A 21,816-nucleotide genomic window follows, 5' to 3' on the forward strand; every position below is an offset into this window, starting at 1 on the left:
AGAATAATGGAACGGGCAAGTGACTTGTTGGAAATCACACATGCTGATGTGTGCGGTCTGATGAGTGTTGACGCACGCAGTGGATATCGTTATTTTCTCACCTTCACCGATGAATTGAGTAGATATGGGTATATTTACCTAATGAAGCATAAGTTTGAAACGTTTGAAAAGTTCAAGCAATTTCAGAGTGAAGTTGAGAATCATCATAACAAGAAGATCAAGTTCCTACGATCTGATCAAGGGAAAAGTATCTGAGTTATGAGTTTGGCAATCACTAAAGACTAGGTGGAATAGTTTCACAGTTGATGCCACCTGGAACACCATAGCGTAATGGTGTGTCCGAACGTCATAATGAACCTTATTGGATATGGTGCGATCTATGATGTCTCTTACCGATCTACCGCTATCATTTTGGGGTTATGCATTAGAGACAATTACATTCACTTTAAATAGGGCACCATCTAAGTCCGTGGAGACGACACCGTATGAACTATGGTTTGGCAAGAAACCTAAGTTGTTGTTTCTTAAGGTTTGGTGCTACGATGCTTATGTCGATAGGCTTCGGCCAGAAAAGCTCGAACCCAAAGCGGAAAATTGTGTCTTCATAGAATACCCAAACATGACGATTGGGTATACCTTCTATCTCAGATCTGAGGGCAAAGTGTTTGTCGCTATGAACAGGTCCTTTCTCGAGAAAGAGTTTCTCTCGAAAGAATTGAGTGGGAGGAAGATAGAACTTGATGAGGTTGTTGAACCTTCACTTCAACCAAAGAGTAGCGCATCACAGAAAGATGTTTCTGTGGCACCTACATCAGTTGAAGAGAAAGCTAATGATGATGATCATGAAGCTTCAGATCAAGTTACTATCGAACCTCGTAGGTCGACAAGGGTGTGTACAACTTCTGAGTGGTAACCCTGTCTTAAAGGTGTTGTTGGACAACGATGAACCTATGAGCTATGGAGAAGCGATGGTGGGCCCAGATTCCAACAAATGGCTAGGAGCCATGAAATCCGAGATAGGATCCATGTATGAGAACAAAGTATGGACTTTGGTGGACTTGCCTGATGATCGGCAAGCCATTGAGAATAAATGGATCTTTACGAAGAAGACAGACGCTGATGGTAATGTCACCATTTATGAAGCTCGACTTGTCTCAAAGAAGTTTCCGACAAGTTCAAGGAGTTGACTGTGATGAGACTCTCTCAATTATAGCGATGCTAAAGTCTGTTAGAATTATGTTAGCAGTTGCTGCATTTTCATTTACGAAATCTGGCAGATGGATGTCAAAACAAAGTTTCCTTGACGGTTTCCATGAGGAAAGGATGTATGTGATACAACCAAAAAGTTTTGTCGATCCTAAGGATGCTAAAAGGTATGCAAACTCCAGCGATCCTTCTATGGACTGGAGCAAGTATCTCGGAGTTGGAACATACGCTTTGATGAGGTGATCAAAGTTTTTGGGTTTATACAAAGTTCGCAAGAAACTTGTATTTACAAGAAAGTGAGTGGGAGCACTACAACATTTTTGATAAGTATATGTGGATGACATATTGTTGATCGGAAATGATGTAGAATTTCTGGAAAGCATAAAGGGTTGTTTGAATGGATTTTTCAAAGGAAGACCTGTGTAAAACAGCTTACATATTGGGTATCAAGATCTATAAGAGATAGATCAAGACGCCTGATAAGACTTTCACAGAGCACATACCTTGACATGATCTTGAAGGAGTTCAAGATGGATCAGTCAAATAAGGAGTTCTTGCCTGAGTTGTAAGGTGTGAAGTTAAGACTTGAAGCTCGACCACGACAGAAGAAAGAGAAAGGACAAAAGTCGTCCCCTATGCCTTAGCCATAGGCTCTATACGATATGCCATGTTGTGTACCGCGATGTGCCTTGCCACGTGTCTGGCAAGGGGGTATAAGAGTGATCCAGGAGTGGATCATTGGACAGCGGTCAAAATTGTCCTTAGGAATAAGGAAATGTTTCTCGATTATGGAGGTGATGAAGAGTTCGGCGTAAAGGGTTACGTCGATGCAAGCTTTAACACCTGTCCAGATGATTCTAAGTAGCAAACCGGATACATATAATGGAGCAACCATTTGGAATAGCTCCAAGTGGAGCATAGTAGCAACATCTACAATATGAAATAGATATTTGCGAAGAACACACGGATCTGAATGTTGCAGACCCGTTGACTAAAACCTCTCTCGTAAGCATAACATGATCAAACCCTAGAACTCATTGAGTGTTAATCACATGGTGATGTGAACTAGATTATTGACTCTAGTAAACTCTTGGGTGTTAATCACATGGCGATGTGAACTAGATTATTGACTCTAGTAAACTCTTTGGGTGTTAGTCACATGGCGATGTGAACTATGAGTGTTAATCACATGGTGATGTGAACTAGATTATTGACTCTAGTGCAAGTGGGAGACTGTTGGAAATATGCCCTAGAGGCAATAATAAAATGGTCATTATTATATTTCCTCGTTCATGATAATTGTCTATTGTTCATGCTATAATTGTATTAACCGGAAACCATAATACATGTGTGAATACATAGACCACAACATGTCCCTAGCAAGCCTCTAGTTGACTAGCTCGTTGATCAATAGATGGTTATGGTTTCCTGACCATGGACATTGGATGTCGTTGATAACGAGATCACATAATTAGGAGAATGATGTGATGGACAAGACCCAATCCTAAGCATAGCACAAGATCGTGTAGTTTGTTTGCTAGAGCTTTTCTAATGTCAAGTATCGTTTCCTTAGACCATGAGACTGTGCAACTCCCGGATACCGTAGGAATGCTTTGGGTGTACCAAATGTCACAACGTAACTGGGTGGCTATAAAGGTGCACTACGGGTATCTCCGAAAGTGTCTGTTGGGTTGGCACGAATCAAGACTGGGATTTGTCGCTCCGTGTGACGGAGAGGTATCTCTGGGCCTACTCGGTAATGCATCATCATAATGAGCTCAATGTGACTAAGGAGTTAGCCACGGAATCGTGCGTTACGGACGAGTAAAGAGACTTGCCGGTAACGAGATTGAACGAGGTATGGGGATACCGACGATCGAATCTCGGGCAAGTAACATACCGATGGACAAAGAGAATTGTATACGGGATTGATTGAATCCCCAACATCATGGTTCATCCGATGAGATCATCGTGGAACATGTGGGAGCCAATATGGGTATCCAGATCCCGCTATTGGTTATTGCCCGGAGAGATGTCTCGGTCATGTCTGCATGGTTCCCGAACCTGTAGGGTCTACACACTTAAGGTTCGGTGATGCTAGAGTTGTTATGGGAAATAGTATGTGGTTACCGAAGGTTGTTCGGAGTCCCGGATGAGATCCCAGACATGACGAGGAACTCCGGAATGGTCCGGAGGTGAAGATCGATATATTGGACGAAGGGTATTGGAGTCCGGAAGTGTTCCGGGGGTACCAGGCTATGGCCAGCATGACCGAAAGGTGTTTCGGGGCCCCGGCAAGTGTTGCAGGGCCTCATGGGCCAAGGGGAAGGGGCAAACCAGCCCACTAAGGGGCTGTGCGCCCCTCCCACCCCATGTCACGTAACTTGGAGAGGTGGGGCGCCTCCACCTGGCTTGGGAGGCAAGCCTCCACCTGGCTTGGCTTGGGGGGCAAGTCTCCCTAGGGTTTTCCTAGGGAGATCCAATTTGCCCTGGCCGCCGCCCCCTAGGGGAAACCCTAGGGTGCCTCCCCCTCTCCCCTTCCCCCTATATATAGTGAGGGGGTGGGAGGGCAGCCGTGACCCTTCCCCTGGCGCAGCCCCTCCCTCCTCCAACATCTCCTCCTCCTCCGTAGTGCTCAGTGAAGCTCTGCCGGAGAACCGCAAGCTCGATCACCACGCCGTCGTGCTGCCGGAGTTCTCCCTCAACTTCTCCTCTCCCCTTGCTGGATCAAGAAGGAGGAGACGTCCCCGGGCTGTACGTGTGTTGAGCGCGGAGGCGCCGTCCGTTCGGCGCTTGATCGGATCTTCTGTGATTTGAATCGCCGCAAGTACGACTCCATCAACCGCGTTATTGTAACGCTTCCGCTTAGCGATCTTCAAGGGTATGAAGATGCACTCCCTCTCTCTCGTTGCTAGCATCTCCTAGATTGATCTTGGTGACACGTAGGAATTTTTTTGAATTATTACTACGATCCCCAACACAAATTACTTTGGGCAATTGATAGAATTGAGCATAGTTATGTACTTTTTTCAGAAGTTTGAGCCGTAACACCTCGGTATTGAGATTCTAGGTCCATCACTGACTCACACAATAGAGGAACATAGGGAACACCGCACATACCGAGGCCACCATTATACAACTTGCCAGCACTAAGGTATCACACCGTCCCACAGCACAAAACAAAACTTCATGCAACAACCACATATGGGCACACCAACACCCCGAGCAACACAAAACCAATACACGCCCCTTCCCCACGCGTTAACACCTCAAACCACATACTCCGCATTGATGATATGCAGTGCCACTTGCGGTCCTTAAGGACCGCGGTAGCTCACATGTCTTACCTACATGAGTCTAGCCTATGGTGAGAGAAAGCAGGCGCAGTCCCCACGAGCTAGCGCAAGCTTGTGGAGTTTCTTTTTTCCATTTTCTACTTTATTTTTGTTTTGTCGGTTCCTTTATTATTAAAAAATGTGCACAAAAAATAAAAAATATTCATGAACTTGAAAAAATGCCCACATGTTTCAAATTTTAAAAGCCCAAAAGATGACAGAGAAACACATAAAAGGGAAGAAACGACCGCAAGGAGTGATACCTAGCATTTGCGCACAACTTAGGGCCTCTTTGATTCACATGATTTTGAAAATGCAAGAATAGAAAAAGTATAGGATTGGAGCACGTTCACTTGAATCTTATAGGATTCATAATTGTAAAAAGAGGTTGGAGTGGATGTTAGATTTTTTATGAAATGTAGTACAAAAGATTTCATACGGAAAATTCCTATAGGATCCAATCCGATGAATCAAATGACCAACTTAGAAAAATTTAGTAAGGATTTCAATCCTCGAAACAATCCTATAGAATTCCTTTGAATCAAAGGAACCCTGAGCATGTGATAGGAAAAAAAAAGTTAGCCCGTGCAGATACATGGCCCTTATACCCCATCAACGACACTACTCCACGCTCGCCTAAATTTGCCTAAAAAGTACACGCCTATGGCCCACGCGCGGCGGAGCGTGCCATCCCCTATGGTATACTTCTCTCGTATACTTCAACACCGTAGACCACTTCGACAAACAAGACAAGTGCACTGATCTTCTCATGCTCCATCATGCCAAATGTCGGCCGGAGATGCTCACGCGCCACCACAATTGATCGCGTGCCCCCATCCTTTTGCTCTTTCTTTAGGTCCACCACCCGATGTACGACACACTTGTACACCCGGTCCTTAACTCGGGCGGGATCCCACCGCTCCATCGCCATCTTCAATGCACATGCTCCAGCTTCCTCATCCTGCGTAGTATCGTCTTTAGCGCCAGCTCGGTGCGCACCTCGTCCTCGAGTGCCTCCTGCATCGCTCCGAACATGTCGCCATACATCTCCTGGAGAACCCCCTGGCACTCGCGACAAGGGTAGAGTTCCTCAATTTCCTCAATTTTCTGTGGCCGTCCGTGGTGTCCTAGCGGTTCTTCTTCTAGTGCTTTCTTGGTGCGTCTTAGTGTGACCACAAGCTTCGAGTACGTGGTCTCAAACTCCCACGCCTTCCTACACTTAGAGGATTTGTCCCTCTTCGAGGTGTCGACAACAAGAGGGGAGGCGCGGCGGTTCGTCACCTTTTGTCCGCCGGTGCGAGGTTTCTTCATGCCACCGTCGTCGACTGGGTTCGTGGCCGCTGCACCGGCGGGGGCCTTGCGCTTTGCTGCCGGAGCACGACGCTCTTCCAATGGCTCCTTCATCGTGTGACGCCTCAGAAAGTTGTGTCCCGTCAGAAGATACTCGGTGAAACTGCGCAGGAGATTCTTGTCCGTGGAGCCGAAAACCACCCAGGTCCTTGTAGATTTTGTTTGCGTTGAGCGCCTCCTCCGCCTACACGTGAATGAGCATCGCCAGGACCCTGTCATACAGCCCGGCGCCAGCCAGCTTCACCCGCTCGAGGAACTGCATGGTCCGGCACAATCGGCGTCGACGACAACCGAGCGACGACGCTCCCTCTTGGGCCGCGTCGGCGGATCCTTGTGGGCGGACTCGGCTTCGTGCTGGCCGGGGCAACAGAGAAATGGGTTGAAGGCATCGAAGTGCTGGATGAGGTCGGGATGGCCCTGGAGGAGCGCATACGTGTTGTCAACGACGTCGCGGATGTTGGAGATCTCGCCCTTGCCGAAGCGCGCGAGGAGGGCTTGCCGAAGCGCGTGAGGAGGGCGAAGAACTCCACGTGAACGGCCGGATTGGACTCGAAGTGAGCTTTGACGTGTTGTAGGAGGGACAGGCCGGCGTGCGCATCTCACTATGTGCATTTTAAAACCGAACCAAAAATAAACCAAACCCAACTAATTTTACGGTTTTTATGATTTCTGGTTCCAGTAAGAACTTTTTGTACCGTTTTGAACTTTTGTTTTTATATGAATCAAATGGTTAACCAAACAAACCGAAGTAAAAAATAAATTTATATATTTTTAGATGAACAACCATACAAGTTATCATTTTTCTTGTACATGAGTCAAATTCACTACTAAGCACGTAATTTTTTTCTTGTAACATAGTCATTTTTTTCTTTTTAATTAATTAAAATGCTAAGCACGTCCATTACCATCAACATGTGTAAAATAATATGTGTTTTGAGTCATAAATTTGTAATTATTATTACATTATTTTTAAATTCACATCAATTTTGGTTATTATGTACTGAAATCATAAAAAACCAAATAAACCCGAACCATGTAAGCCGAACATACCTAGTGATCGCATCGCTGCCCGAAATGTGGTCTGGCAGTTGCGCCATACCTGACGGCTCGCCAACAGCCGATGTTGTCTCGATGGAGGGGTTTCACGCGTGGGCTCGGCTATTTGTGAAGGGCCGTACGTGTCTTACTCGGGCGCCGTGGCCGTGCCCCACGTACGATCAGTAAATTTGATTGGGAAAGAAATAATTTGATACCAATAAAACCGAAGTCGTACGTGCACAACACGAGACCATCACAACCAGACTCGACAGGACCAACAAAAATATAAAAAAACTCGTGACATTTTGGTTATTCCACATTGCTAACACGAGACGACTCGGCTATTCCGTGACGCGAAACTTGGGCATGATCCTGTCTAGTCGACGTTGACCTCGAAGACGTCCTTGCGCTCCTCCTCCTTGACCTTGGGCACGACCACCCGGAGCACGCCGTTCTTCATCTCGGCCTTGATCTGGTCCATCCGGTACACGTCCCCGGCGAGCTCGAGCCGGCCGCTGTACCTCGGCGCGTCGGCGCCCTCCTGCTCCGACTCCTTCTCGCCCTCGCCCTTGATCACCAGGCTGTTCTGCTCCGCCCACACCTTCACGTGCTCCTTGCCCAGCCCCGGCATGTCCACCCTCAGCCGCAGCGCGTCCGCGTCCTCCCTCGCGTTCCACCCGCGCCGCATCGGCGCGGCCCGCGCGGCTCCGTCGGGGGACGCCGCCGACACGTCGTCCAGCATGCTCAGCAGCCGGCCCAGGCTCTGCGGCGCGCTGAACGGATCACGGAACACATCTGCACGAAAACAGTCAGCACAGCTCTGTCACGCACGCTGGCGCAATTGGAATCTGGTTCAGATCGCGCAGCGGAGAGATGAATCCAACGCATCGGAGTGACAAGCATGGTGCGAGATGACGACTACCTGAGAAGAAGCTGGGCACGCCGACGTCGCGCTCGCGCGCGCCGCCGCGGGGGCTGCGCTCGACCGCCTCGTCCCGGTCGTAGCTACGGAGGGGCGCGCCGGCGTTGTACCCGCGGACGCCGCCGGCGACGGCAGCCGGCCTGAGAGCAGACCCGGAGGACGCGGCCAGGAGGTTCTCCATGGCGCGCACCAGCGGGATCCTGTTGGAGAACACCACCCTTAATGCCATTATCCACGCTCTCGCCTCTCGTTGCCTGTCTTCGTCGGATGTTTCTGGACTTTGCTGCGATGAGCACGACGCGGATCGCCGGGGACTGTGGAGATTTATACACGGCGTTGCTTGGGGAAGGATTTAGAAGCTTCGCGAATGCCCCCGCCGCGCAGCTGCGCTCCGAACAGTCCAGAAGGCACGGGAATGCGTCAGGCGCTTTTCCCCGCGATGCCTGGGCCCACCTACCAGGCCCAGGCCCAATGGGCGTATAGTCCATTTATAAGCCCATAAGCCCAAGAGCACCGATGGTGGTACGAGGCCCATAAGCCCAACTGAAGCATACGCGGAGTACCGACCGAGCCCACCCGCTCCATCTCCGCTTCCGACCCCAAATCCACCGAATTGGATGAACTCAAAAAAAAAAAAAAAAATCCACCGAATTGGGTTTAGATCGGGGAGAGACGGCCATGGACGAGGAGGAGCACGAGGTGTACGGCCAGGAGATCCCCGTGGACGGCGACATGGAAGGCGCCGACGTCGACATGACCGCCGCCGGAGACGACGCAGCGAAGGTCCCCCCCCCCCCCCCCCCTCCCCCCACACCTGCCCCATCCCCATCCCTCGGATCCCTGTCTCCGCGCTAAACCCTAAACCTAGTTTAGTTCTGACCGTGCGCTTTCTCGCTACCTGCAGGAGCTCGACGAGATGAAGCGTAGGCTCAAGGAGATGGAGGAGGAGGCCGCCGCCCTGCGCGACATGCAGGCCAAGGTCGCCAAGGAGATGCAAGGTTTTCTTTCTACATGCGCCTCCTTCTATTTGCCGCGATTTGCGTAGTTTGCTTTTAGCCGCTTCTGATCTATTTGGGGATGCCTCGTGAGGGTCTTGTAATCCCACGCGCAGTAGGCTATCAGGCAATTTGATGAATCTGAGATTGGTACTCATAAATCTGACCAGATTACTGTTTTTGTTTACACTGTGAAATTGCAACTATTGTAGGTGTTGTTTGTAACTTTATGGCCTGTGTTGAGTAGGTAAAATAAATTGGTTGATCCTTGCATGCATCCTTACACTAGCAGTATGTTTTAAGTTCCTTCTGCACAACTATTGACTTACATGCATCTTAACTTTTCGTGACTACTTTACTCTTTGTAATCCTGGCATAGACTCTAGAGATCTGGTTCTTCCAGGCACTTTGCCATGTACTATATCCAGGATATGCACTTCAAAATTATTTTGTGCTAACATTTTAATTTTAAACTGTCGCCATCTTCCAAAGTTCTTCTCTTATTTTTCAGTATTTTAGACCGTATTGGGACCCTTGCTCTTTTATCTCTCTCTCTATATATAATACTCACTCATCTCCAATCTTTCTATTCCTTCATAATTTTCATAATATCACCAACAGTGAATTTAGGTCTGTGCAATGAAGATTGCCTTGCGGTGTCTTGCTTCTGTAGTTCAAGTAGTGGCACAATTGTGTTGCTTGCCTTGGATTACCTTTGCTTTGGCATTGATACTTATTTGGAGCTTGTGGTAAAAACTGTCTTTCAGAATATTTTCCATGATTACCCATATGTTTTTTTGGGTCTAATGTTGGACATTTTTCTCATTAAATATATGTCAGGATGAGCTTTAGATTTTTGATTTAGGGTTTACTGCCTTCTTAATTATGATGGATCGGTTAGTGCTGACAGAAAGTTTACTAACACAACGTGATTTATTTGTATCAGTGTTTTAGTGCCTTATTTTTTACCTGCTACCAGTTGTCTTATGCAGTTACTCATTTTCTTTTGTAGGAGGAGATGCCAATGCGTCTACAGCTGAGGCAAAGGAGCAGGTGGATGCTCGCTCTGTTTATGTTGGAAATGTAAGATTTCCTAATCTCTCTCTTTGTCAGTTGTCACACACGCATGGCCGGTGGCCGCACACATGCCAAATGTTGGGTCGGTATTATGATAGATTTACACTTGCTTTGTCTAGGTATTCTTATAGTTATTGGGCTATGTAGCATAAAAAGTGTGGATATATGGACTTCATTAGATACTGGATACTGACTGCTAGTTAGTCGAAAATGTCTTTGGTGCACTTAACTTAGATAATAGATACTTGCGCCAAAAGGTCTGATTTATTCTCAACTTCTCTTTGTTCAAATGTTCAATACCTAGTATGGAGTGAATACTGAAATTGCTCTGTTCCTGCCTATGTTTGCTGCAGGCAGTCAGTGCTGTTCATGCTAACTGTAGTTCATGCTTAATGCCATTCCTAACTGTAGTTCATGCTTAATGCCGTTCCTCACAGCAAAGGATAATTTCCATTTGCAATTTTGCACTATTATTTAGATTTGTTTTTGCCTTTGTCACCATCATTTGCTAGTTTGCTAAAACCTCAGAAAAGGTATATATTATTATTTTTATGTTGCAATGTCCTTCTGTTCTAATGCTCTGGTGCATTAACTGTACAATGTGATGGTCGCAGGGGTAGGCTTTTGATATCAAGTACTTGCCGATGGTTCAATACCATCTCGTGTTTTACTATATTAGCAGATAGAGAAAAATCCCTGAAAAAAAAACATATATCCTGAGAAAAATGGAAAGGGAAAAAAGGGAAAAGAAAAAAAAAAGGAAAAAAGAAAAACGAGTTTACATAGCATAGGATTAGTTACCTCCCTGAAGAAGCAAAGGAAGTCTAGAAATCAGCTGTACAGACTTGCAAATGGCGCTTGAGACTCGGACGTGCGTGTGATGTGGTGTGATTCTAAACCACTGGTCCAGTGAGAAACACCTGAACGGTGCATAGGTATGACATGTAAGTGTATCATCAGAATGGAGACTTATGTTGCTCATTCTGAATGTGCGCTTGCCTACTGCTCCTCTCCCTCTTTCTTCTCCCTCTTTTCACTTCAGGGCTGTCCATGTGCTACCGAAACCCATAATCATGCTGCTCCTGCACCCTCTCTTTATGGTCTATTGTTGATCTTTTTCTAAACGTGATGTCTCCTTCTACGTTGGCATAAAAGTGTTTCTAATGGTTTTGGAGGATTACATGTAACTCTAAATGCAAGTAAAGTTGCCCAACATTCTGTGCTTTCCATAGGGCTGGGTTTATATACGGAATTGCCGAAGACAAAACTTTACTTCAACAAATTGCTGTTGAGGTACTTGTTACCTTAAGATTCTTGAAGGGAGCATAATTAGACAAAAGATTAACCAAACATTGATGCTAACAGAACTTTTCTTGAACTGCTTTTCTTGAAATGCTTGCATTATAGACTGTAGGGCACACAAGAATCTAGAAGTTTCATCTTCGACACGCAAGTTTATGCTCTTAACAGGCTTTCAAGTTTTCCTTCAAATGTGTTTCTTAACTTGTAACTTTTCATATGTCATCCGCCACATCGCTTCTACTTTTACCATTCTCAGATTGTTAACTATCATTATTTTTCCTCAACAAAAGCATCGTCCCACAAATGTCCTCGTGAATCATACTTTTTCACGACTTCTTATCTACCCTATGGATTATGTAATCTCATTTATTGTTCGTATTGGACTTACGTTAGTGAAGTTTCTCTTGTACCTCCAAAATGAGTAATTTTCCATATTGACTTTTGAGAAATAACCATTTAAATCTTCAATATTATTTACTAATCTCTATATCAGCGATGGTTTTCCCCATGGCCATATATTAATTTAACCTTCCCTCGGTTACAATCTCATTCACATTTGTTTTAATCTTGAGCTTGTGTAGTAACGCAAAGACCAGCTATATTTGCCATTTACTAATATAGCTGTAAACATCCGTTTATAACTACTCCCTCTGTTCTTAAATATAAGGCGTTTTGGCAGTTCAACTTATGTTTAGGAACAGAGGTAGTATATGATTACCCTTCAAGTTCACAAGTGCAAACCTGGTGGACACAATATCTAGTATAATCTTATTGTGTCAGTTAATTTTAGCTGAATAATCCATTGTTTAATCTTTCATGTTCATTCGGTTGACATTTGTTTTTCTGATATTATCATGTACTGCAGGTTGATTATGCGTGTACACCAGAGGAAGTGCAGCAGCATTTCCAAGCTTGCGGAACTGTCAACAGAGTGACAATCTTGACCGACAAGTTTGGACAGCCAAAAGGCTTTGCTTACGTGGAATTTCTAGAACAAGAAGCTGTTCAGGAGGCTCTTAATCTGAATGAATCTGAGTTGCATGGTCGCCAGATCAAGGTGCAGAGATATTAACAGCTTTTCATTCAGACATCGAGTTTCCAGTACTACCTCTGTTTAATAATGTCTTGAATTTAGAATCAACCTTCATTCTGTTGTGCTCAACAGGTGTCACCAAAGAGGACTAACGTCCCTGGGATGAAGCAGCGTCCTCCACGCGGATTCAATCCCTATCATGCCTACCCCTATAGATCATACGGGGCACCGTATTTCCCGCCGTATGGATATGGGTGAGTTCAGGAGCATGTACAAATGCGGGCGTCTAGTTGCATCCTTTGTTCTAACATCTACCTTTGTGCTCTTTTCAGGAGAGTTCCCAGATTCCGCCGGCCGACACGCTACAGGCCGTACTTCTGAGAGGACAAGGCTTTCATGAAGTTCAACGCAATGCCAGTAGCCATACTGCGGAATAATCTAGCTGCCGCTGTTTCAGTTACATTGTTTGACTGGTAGACATAATCTGACGACGGTCGAATGCCCCTATCGTGTCATCTTAAGCTCTGTTGTACCTGTGGGCTTGCAGTATGCGTTCAGTCGTGTGGTGAAGTTGGTTTGCTGTACTTGGTAGTCGTATTGTCTGACGTGGTTATTATGTTGGCCCGAATGAAGTTATGATGCCATGTTCTGATGTCAAACTTTAAAAGAAACTGCAATTCTGTACCTGTATGCGATGGGCCTATAACCCTCTGAATCTTTAGTATAGCATATGTCAGGCCCCATCCCCTTTGATTTCTGAAGAAATCGACTATCCGGTATGCTTAGCTGAAGAAACCAAACATTCCCAGCTGTTGGATCTGCATCTAACGGCTTTGTTGAGCTGCCTCGAAGCACTGCAGCTCTCCGTCGCGGCTAATGCTGGTCTTCCTGTGTCTGTTTGAACCACGAGAAGAGCACTGGGGCACTTTTTACTTTTCAGTCTCTGTTTCTCTTTACTTTCTACATAATGTAAGGCTATAAAAAGCCCAGTATACCGAGGGGAAGAGACATCCATGCCCCGAGTATAAACCCTAGCCCCCATGTTCTGGTTGGCCTAAGTGCGTATTCTAATTCGCTCTAAATTCCTCGCAATCATCCCACAAAGTGTGCTACTCTGAGTGATTTTGTCTGAATTTCTCCCCTCTCTAGTTCTTCAGGCTAGTAGAGCCCGACAGCATATCTGGCTGATCGTCCGCGCGTTCGACTCACCAGGGCTTCAGGAGCAATTCAAGTCATGTGTGATACAAGTTGAAGTTGAAGCCATGTCCGTGTTGGACACGATCCCCTCCTGATACGAATTCTACATATTCTTTTTTTTTTGAAGTTTGAATTCTACATATTCTGAGATTGTAGTACGCTATAGCTAGTCGAGTCGAGAATTCTACATATTCTTTTTTTTTTGAAGTTCGAATTCTACATATTCTGAGATTGTAGTACGCTATAGCTAGTCGAGTCGATTCTCGCGGCGTGAGGTTCTCTCGTGCGCGATTGTTGAACCCCGTACGTATGTATCACCATGTGGCTCCTAATCAAGATCATCCACCACATGATCAAGTTCAAAGGGGCCATCGCGAAGCTCGAGGAGGCGGCGGCGCGCGCCCACGACCGTCCGGCGAGGCTGGACCAGCTGCGATCGGCCTGCCACCACCTGACAGGCGTGGACAGCCACCTCAGCAGAATGCACGACTTCCTCGAGAGCGACCTCCCCGGCGACGACCGGCTGGGGATCTGGGGCCGGCGGGGCGCCGGCAAGACGTCGCTCCTCACGCCGCTCCATCAGCCCAGGCCGTACCACGCGCTCTTCGACCGCGTGCTCTACCTCGCGCTGGGCGGCAGCTCCTCGGTGGCGGACGTGCGGCGCTGCATCGGCATCTGCCTGGGCTACTACAGCCACGGCGAGCTGACGCCGGCGGACGAGCGGGCCCTGGCCCGCCTCATCCGCCGGGACCTGTCGCGCAGAAGCTTCCTGCTGCTGCTGGACGGGCTGGGGGCCCCCGTCGACCTGGCGGCGGCCGGCGTCCCGGTGCCGCTCGGGAAAAGCGGCCGGCGGCAGAAGGTCGTCGTGGCCTCGGAGACCCCCGACGTGTGCGCCCTCATGGGGTGTGCCGCGGACAACGTCGTCGAGATCGGGCGCCTCGGGGAAGACGACGCGTCGGGCCTCTTCAGAGACTGCGTGGGGGATAAAATCCTCCAAAATTCTCGGATTCGGCCGCTCGCCAAGGAGGTACGTACGTACGTACAGCCCACCGAGTAGAATCACCGTGCATGCATGCAAATCCTTCTCCCTTTTTTTTTTCTGGCTAGATTTGAACCTGCTGCATGAACTGACTTGATCGAGTTCCATGCATGCATGCGCAGATGGCTGAAGCCTGTGGAGGATTGCCACTGGCACTAAGGATGTTTGGTTGCCCGATGTCTGCTATAGAACATGCAGATGAATGGAGGTATATGCATAAGTATCTTAAAGGCTCGGCTTCCATTGTCACAGGAACAGCTTTTAGATTTGTTAGTCGATATCCGGCACTCGTAGGGTGTTTCAGCTGCAATAATAATGCCTATTTTCTTCCTTGAGCTTGTAAGTTTTCTCCACCACTTCAATGTGATGACCATCTCCGACGGAGAACCGATGCGAGAAAGACGTTGATAGTGATAGTGGCCAAAGATCTTTCTGTTAAACTGTGATCCAAATTTTAGTACCTGACAGATTAGACGTAGTACAACCGGTGTGGGGCGTGGCGTTAATGCCGGCGCGTACGAGTACAACTTGTTTACTTGTCCTCCAAAAACTCTTATGTATTGCCCTCATATATAACCCCATGTGGCCGCACTAAAGACGTGTGTCGTCTCGTGCTTCTAATACTTCTCCATCATAGTGATTGCGCATTCGTGCGTCTGTGGTTTTCTCCCACAAGGGTTTTCTCGTAAAAACCGTGTCTACTGTGTCTCGTTGATCTCGTTTTATCTAACACTTTCTATATATGGCATCACATAAACTGTTTTTCTTCTTTTCGAACACACAGTTATAATTGTAATGGACTGGCGGCACGTGACTAAATCATAGGGGTAGGGTTTTTCAGGTTGGTTAACCTGTTTTTTTTTACAAGGGTTGGTTAACCTGTTAATAAGGGAGAGATGCTAAGCATGAGTAACAGTTGTTGCGTGTGCGCGCGCGGTGGAAGTATATATGGATTCAGTTACCTGACGTTGGTTTGCTGTCTCGGATGCAGCCACGATGCCAGGTTCTAAACGTTGCTGCTGATCACAAAATTCAGCACGAAAACACTACGATTCCTGAGCCCCTGTACGTGACGACCCTCGAGACAGCATGCCCGTCTGGCTCCACCCGCGTCACGCCGGCCCGCTGCGGCGATCAGCCGGAGCACATGACTCCGCCCGGAATCTTCCTGTGCCGCCGCTTCTGTTTCAGGCGAGGCCTTTGTCCCCGCCATCGTCAGCGGTCCATGAGCACAGTATAAGTAGGCTAGATCCAATCTGGCCTGCAGATTGCGCAACGGTCCCGACTCGGCTGCCAGAGCGAAGCAAAGGCAACAGCGGCGGTGTCGCCGCCGTTTGCATCGCCGCTACGTGCTCCCCCGGATCCCTTACACACGGCACCGTTGTCGCCGTCGTGTGCATGCATAAGCATAATGCATTACCCATCTATCACCCGAGGGTGGCTTCTCCATTACCGGCCTCGCCAAGTTCCTCTCCGGTTACAGTGATGGGTATGGGCATGGCCGTCGCGGTTGGCTACGCTGGTCTCCGCTAGCTTGTGTTACCGGAGCGGCAGCAGGCCGATGGATAGGCTCGGGCGACCAGCAGAATTTGTCAAGTGCAAATTCCGACGAAAGAATCTCGCAAAGTTGGCGGTAGAAAGCAAGGGGACAAAACGAGGGCAGCTGAGCTGAGCGCGAGGGCGACGACGCATGGAAAAGAGCCGAAAGTGAAAGGGGACATGGGTTAGCTGCAGCACGGACAGACATCCCGTTCAGAGGATCGCATTAACAATCCCTAATGCTGGTGCTCCCTGTCGATTAGCGCCATAAGAGTAGAGTAGAGTTTATCCCTTCATCTCTTCTGTCTGTCGAGACCATCCTAAGAAAGAAAGATCGCCTCGTAGCCATGGCACGGCGCCATATCTCGACTGCTTCTTCAAAGAAATCGTACTGGTTCAGAGCAACCGTCTCAAAGTTAGCACAGGATGATCGCAGCTCAGAGCATCAAATATTTGTGGCCAGAGCCGGAGGTATTCTATCATCATCCAGACCTGACCAGCAGTGACCATACCTCGACGCAGATGCTACAATAGTAAGCTCGCTGCAGGCACCGTCGCTACTCGCTACCGCCCAAGCAGAATCTAAGCGTGCCGTGCAGCTCCAAATTTGATGCTCACCGTGATTTTGGACCCCGAAATCTCGACGAAATCTGGCTCCGGTGGTCACCGTGGTCCGGCCGGCCTAAAAGCCGGGCCGCTTTTAACCGCTGGCCTGCGCTGTCATGAGATCAATCGAGGGCGTACCGACCATGCACTGCGTTGACATGTAAAGTAGTAAAACTGTAAACGAGAGCGACGTCGCACTCGTCTCTTTCTGCAGCAGTGCACTGCACCCCTCTCTCCGTGCGTGGTGCGCGGTGCGGCACGTCGCCGCGCGTCCCGTCCGGTAGATGGATGGATGGATGCATGGCGAGGAGCGTGCATGGAGAAGCCGGTACGTCCATGTCTGTACCGCGCAGCGTGAATAAAAGCACCACGAAACTCCAACCAACGTCGCAGACTGGCTCCCCGTGCCAAATAATGTACACCAGGGTAGAATGACACTGACACTGACGCTGGACATGTAAACACCAGATTAAGTTTTTTTAAAACTTAGCATCAGATTAAGTTTACATCACACACCCAGATTAAGCTACTGGCACGCACGCAAACGCATGTCTGAACGACCATAGGAATATCGAGAACGAGAAGGATACTTGACTTCTTTTGCGGTCAAGGCGAGCACGAACGGCTGGCCGAGGCTGTCACGGCGACGCTGGCCAATCGAAGCCGGCGTAGCTCTCGCTGAACCCGCCGCCGTAGAACCTCACCTCGAGGTTCTCCACGAGGCCCGGCCCGTCGCCTCACACCGCCTCGTCGTCGTCGCTGCCGACCACGCCGTAGTACTCGTCGTCGCCCATGAGCTCCCACGAGTAGACCTCGTCGTCGTCGTCGTCGGAGCACTCATCCCAGTAGCTGTTCTCGAAGCAGTCGTCGACGCCCGGGCCGAGGACGCTGAGCCGCGGGTGCCGCTCCCGCAGCAGCCCCGCAGGTCGACGAACTCCAGGGACCGGCAGTGGCGGCCGAACGCCTCCAGCGCGCGCGCGCCGATCTTGGTGCAGCTGCTGATGTCGAGGAACGTGAGGTTGGGCAGCCCGGCGCCACCGCCTCCACCACGGCGTCGCTGATCTCGCTCCGCGGGATCTCCAGCGTCCTCAGGGCGCGCGCGCTTGCCAAGCAGACGAAATTCGTCAGTTCCAGCCTGATTGTTACCACGCAATCGACGGCGATGGTGAGTGAGTGAGATGCTTAATGCTTACTGGTCGCCGATGAAGGAGAAGAGCGGGTCGCAGGGCAGGCCGGAGACGCTGATGCGGCGGACGAGCAGGTCGAGCATGCGCACGAGCTGGTCCGGGCGGCTCTGCCGCTGCTGGCTCCACTCCTCGATGTCGATCTCCTGCCAGCAGTAGGGCCCGGCCACGACGCGCCCCCAGGACTTGCACACCCGCGGCACCACCGTCAGCACCTCCTGCAGCGGCAGGTTCCGGAACACGAGCTCCAGCGCGTCCGGCAGCAGCTCCTCCCAGCACCGGTACTCGCTCTCCCCCATTGCTCCTCGTCTCCCCTGCGACCAAAGAGCTGCAAAATCAACGCAATTCCCCGCTCCGACCAGCCAAGAACCAAAAGCCTCCGGCCATTTCCACTCCTCCGGCTGAGGTTGGCCGCCTACCTACCTTGGAGTTGGAGATCAGTCGAGGGTGAGTGGAGCAGCTGGGAGCGGCAGCCTCCTCGGAGCAGAGCGGAGCAGGTTGAGTATATTGATTAGATTGAAAATATAGATTAGACTTCTCACTTGCCTTGTACTCTAAGTAAATCATGTACTTTTATATATATGCTCACCAGGCTCAAGTAATACAACAACCATTCCACCAATTCTCTCTGCCCTTTAACATGGTATATCAGTTTCCGGGTTCTAAAACCTAGCCGCCGCCGCTTCCGCACCCGCGCGCCGTCCCCGGGGCGGTGGGCCTCCATGACCGCCATCAGGGGCCGCGCCGCCCGTATCTAGGGTTTTCCGCCGGTCGTGTTGACCGGCTGCCTTAAAGAGTCTTTTCCCCGAGCCCTTGCTCCGGGGTTTTCTCTCTCCCGCCAGTCATCTTAATCGGCGGTTTTTTTAGTTTTCCGATCTAATCTTGATCGGTTTGCGTCGCCCACCGCCGCGGTCGATCCCGTGCGCCTCTACTCCAACACCGACGCGATCGACCGACTTCTTCACCGACCCGGCGGCCTCGCGCGTCGTCCGCTGGTCGCCCCGACCCGGCGGCCTCGCGCGTCATTCGCGCATCTGCCCGCCGGCCGCCCCGACCCGGCGGCCTCGCGTCATGCGGTGTCCCTTTACCGCCGCCGTTCGCGCGCCGGCCCGCCCGTCGATCTACGCCGGCCGTCACCACCCTGCTCCGACCGGGACTCCTGCATCACCCCGACTCGGCGGCCTCGCGCCATGCGGCGGCCAATCATAGCCGCCCTGCCACCCGCCGTCGCCAGCTTCATCTCGGACTCCGCCGGCACCGCGCCTCCACCTAGCGGCGTCCCCGACCTCGCGCGCGATCGGATTGATCACCCGCCCGCCGCCGCGATCCGCCTCATCTACGCCGTGCGATCGACCTGGACCGTCGGTTGCGCGCGCCTCTGCATGCCCTGTGAAGACCGTCCTGAGTTCAGCGCGCCCCTCTACCGATCGAGCAACGGGCTGCCGCTGCGTTGCCCCATCAGGCCGTAGCGCCGCCGCCCCATGGTTCCTCTCCCGGCTGCACCGACCCGCGTCACCGCTGCATCGCCCCTTCGGGCCGTAGTGTCGCGGCCCGCGGTCCACCGCCGCCCCGGGGCCATCCGCTCCAGGCCGTCACCGTGGCTGCACCGACCCTCGTGCCACCGCTGCGTCGCCCCGTCGGGCCGTAGCGAGCGTGGCACGCGGTCCACGCCGCCGCCCCGAGGCCGTCCCCGCGGTTGCACCGACCCGCGCTCTGTCGCTGCACCGGCCCCTCGGGCCGTAGTGCCGCGGCCCGCGGTCCCTACCGCCGCCCCGAGGTCTTCCTGCCGTCGCCGCGCGTCGACCTCCTGTGGTATGCGCCACGCCGTCTCCCTTGGCGCGGGAACGCCACCGTCCGCGCCGGTCTTCGTCACGCTGTCAGGGTTCTTCGCCTACTTCGAGCACCGCCGCCGCACTCCTAACCTAGCCGCCGTCGCCGCTCTTCTTTGGCCGCCGCCGCTGCCCGTCCACCCCCTTCGTCTTCGTCCAAGCACCAGTCCATTGCCAGTGTCGCTGTCATCTACCCCGACCACTTCGTCTACTCCGACAACCGCGGGCAACATCGGCCCCGCGCCGATTGGCGCCGCAACCGTCGTTGAGTTCTTCTCTGCTGGCCACTCCGACTTCTTCGACATGGCGTACAGCTCGTGCAGGTCCCTCATCTACACATGCCCGGTGCTGACAACACCGATGTGTGTCTTCGTCCACGACGTGTCCCCGGGCCTGGCAAGCATGGTGCGGCGCTTCGTCAACTTCTTCGTCCGTCTACGCATGCCCGATGCTGGCAACACCGGTGCGTGCCTTCGTCCATGATGTGTCCCCGGGCTTGGCAAACCCGCCGCGACGCGTCGTCAACACCGTCTTCCTCCCGGCGCACCACTACTTCGACATCACTGCGCCCATGCTAACTCGGTGCCTCCTCGCGCCCGCGGCTCCACGGCTTCCTCGACACCGGCTACCCCGACCCGACATCGACCGCGGCATTCTTCGCCCGGCTACCTCGACCACGGCTACTCCACCCACGCTCTCGGCTACATCGACAAACGACACAAAGGGCTACCGCCTTGCTTGAGCAACCTCGTCGGGTTCCACTCCAGCCACGACTGTGGCCACTCTTGATCTAGCTTTAAATATTATAGGATGAGCGGAAGTGTTCTTACTTGGAGTGGATTGATCAAGAGTGGCCACAGTGTTTGAAGATGTGCCTAGCGAAGCTCTAGAGCATGTATGAGGAAGAGAACAGAGAAAGTGTTGTCAACGCTGAAGAATATTTGAAGATGCGGGATTAAAAAGGAAGGTGGAGAATGAGCTCTGATTTTTTAAATCAGACTTTGCTAAGATGGTGTTGGCGAAGGAGGAGGCACTTTCCCAGTTGGCCAGTGCAAAACAGGTTCTTACTGAACTGAAAGCAGAGGTGGATAAGACGAGCCTGGATGATCTCGATTAGGGAAATGAATATATTGTTCTTATGAAGTTGAACTAGCTATATGTTGTACTGTGATGTTTTCATGTAGCTATCGTACTGTGATGTTATAATATACCTATGTGCCTGATATGAAATTTGCAAACAGCTGTTCAATATGAAATGTGAATTTGTGTGATACCTGCTAAATGTGTCGTGGAACTTTGCAAACGGTTCTAGCAGTAAAAGCCCTTGTGATGGATAGCCCAATGGCACACAGTTTTCTTCATCAAATCGTGTGTAATGTAGTTGATAAAAGCAAACTGTTAACCAAGGCAGAGCGTGTGTGATAGTTACACCTTTCACACACGAGCCTACACATAAAACTGTCTGGGATGTACATACGAACGGAAACGTTTCCCTGGATTGACTGTGTGGGATGTACATAAGAACGGGAACATTTTCCCTGGATTGACTGTGTGGGATGTACATAAGAACGCAACGTATTCCTTGGATTGACTGTGTGTGATATACATACCTACGGAAATGTTTTTCTAGGATTCACCGTGTGGGATGTACATACCTACCGAAATGATTGGATTTCGATGCCTCGCCCGATCGCACAAGAGCTCATTTGGTGTCCTAGGAGGGCCTATCCCCGACGATTTCTGGGTCGTGTGGGAAGGACCCCCCTATCGCCCACACTCACATGGCGATGGTTCCAAATGCCGTTGCGGAAAGGGGTTAAAAAACATTTGTACAACACCGATGTGTACCATTGCCTCCATTCCAAAATAATCATAGTTTTAGGATTTTTCAATAGTCAAGATTTGTGAAGTTTGACAAATCCTGAAAGTTCAATTCAAGAGAACCGAAAACGTTAATGCTTCTGCTCCCAAATATTGAACGAAGCGCCAAATAAGCCTCTGGTCACCCAAAACCGCGCGAGACTAATGTTTGGTGGTAGGAAATTATTGTCCTGACTCTGGCCCTGTAGCCTATCGGCTCGATGTCCAAAGGTCTAAACCGGGGTAGGTTTGTAACTTCACCAAGACGCTAGTCTCAACCACCTCCGAGAAGCATTCATACGCC

General features: G+C 50.3%; 3 protein-coding genes and 2 pseudogenes across 4 annotated transcripts; 2 read left to right on the top strand and 3 right to left on the bottom strand.

Annotated features, from left to right (window-relative positions):
• Nucleotides 1-5,235: 5,235 nt before the first annotated feature.
• On the bottom strand, nucleotides 5,236-6,503 carry LOC123142655 (uncharacterized; annotated as a pseudogene).
• A 618-nt stretch (nucleotides 6,504-7,121) lies between these two features.
• On the bottom strand, nucleotides 7,122-8,195 carry LOC123145575 (24.1 kDa heat shock protein, mitochondrial). 2 transcript variants are annotated; one of them, XM_044565028.1, is made up of 2 exons: nucleotides 7,849-8,195; nucleotides 7,122-7,724 (listed from the first exon to the last, which is right to left on the bottom strand). In XM_044565028.1, exons 1-2 carry the CDS (start codon nucleotides 8,078-8,080, stop codon nucleotides 7,306-7,308), a joined length of 651 nt encoding a protein of 216 aa, XP_044420963.1. In that variant the 5' UTR covers nucleotides 8,081-8,195; the 3' UTR covers nucleotides 7,122-7,305. The 2 variants fall into 2 exon arrangements, with proteins under 2 accessions (XP_044420963.1, XP_044420964.1); XM_044565029.1 differs by having other exon boundaries at nucleotides 7,852-8,162.
• A 262-nt stretch (nucleotides 8,196-8,457) lies between these two features.
• Nucleotides 8,458-12,942, top strand: LOC123145576 (polyadenylate-binding protein 2). Its single transcript, XM_044565030.1, has 6 exons — nucleotides 8,458-8,634; nucleotides 8,756-8,849; nucleotides 9,859-9,929; nucleotides 12,091-12,282; nucleotides 12,391-12,512; nucleotides 12,591-12,942. Exons 1-6 carry the CDS (start codon nucleotides 8,530-8,532, stop codon nucleotides 12,637-12,639), a joined length of 633 nt encoding a protein of 210 aa, XP_044420965.1. The 5' UTR covers nucleotides 8,458-8,529; the 3' UTR covers nucleotides 12,640-12,942.
• A 672-nt stretch (nucleotides 12,943-13,614) lies between these two features.
• On the top strand, nucleotides 13,615-15,027 carry LOC123145574 (putative disease resistance protein At5g05400). Its single transcript, XM_044565026.1, has 2 exons — nucleotides 13,615-14,482; nucleotides 14,617-15,027. Exons 1-2 carry the CDS (start codon nucleotides 13,775-13,777, stop codon nucleotides 14,827-14,829), a joined length of 921 nt encoding a protein of 306 aa, XP_044420961.1. The 5' UTR covers nucleotides 13,615-13,774; the 3' UTR covers nucleotides 14,830-15,027.
• A 2,080-nt stretch (nucleotides 15,028-17,107) lies between these two features.
• Nucleotides 17,108-18,352, bottom strand: LOC123142656 (F-box protein FBW2-like; annotated as a pseudogene).
• Between the last annotated feature and the right edge of the window lie 3,464 nt (nucleotides 18,353-21,816).

This window comes from Triticum aestivum, chromosome 6D, assembly GCF_018294505.1.
Source record: "Triticum aestivum cultivar Chinese Spring chromosome 6D, IWGSC CS RefSeq v2.1, whole genome shotgun sequence".
In the NCBI taxonomy this organism is placed as follows: Eukaryota; Viridiplantae; Streptophyta; class Magnoliopsida; order Poales; family Poaceae; genus Triticum; species Triticum aestivum.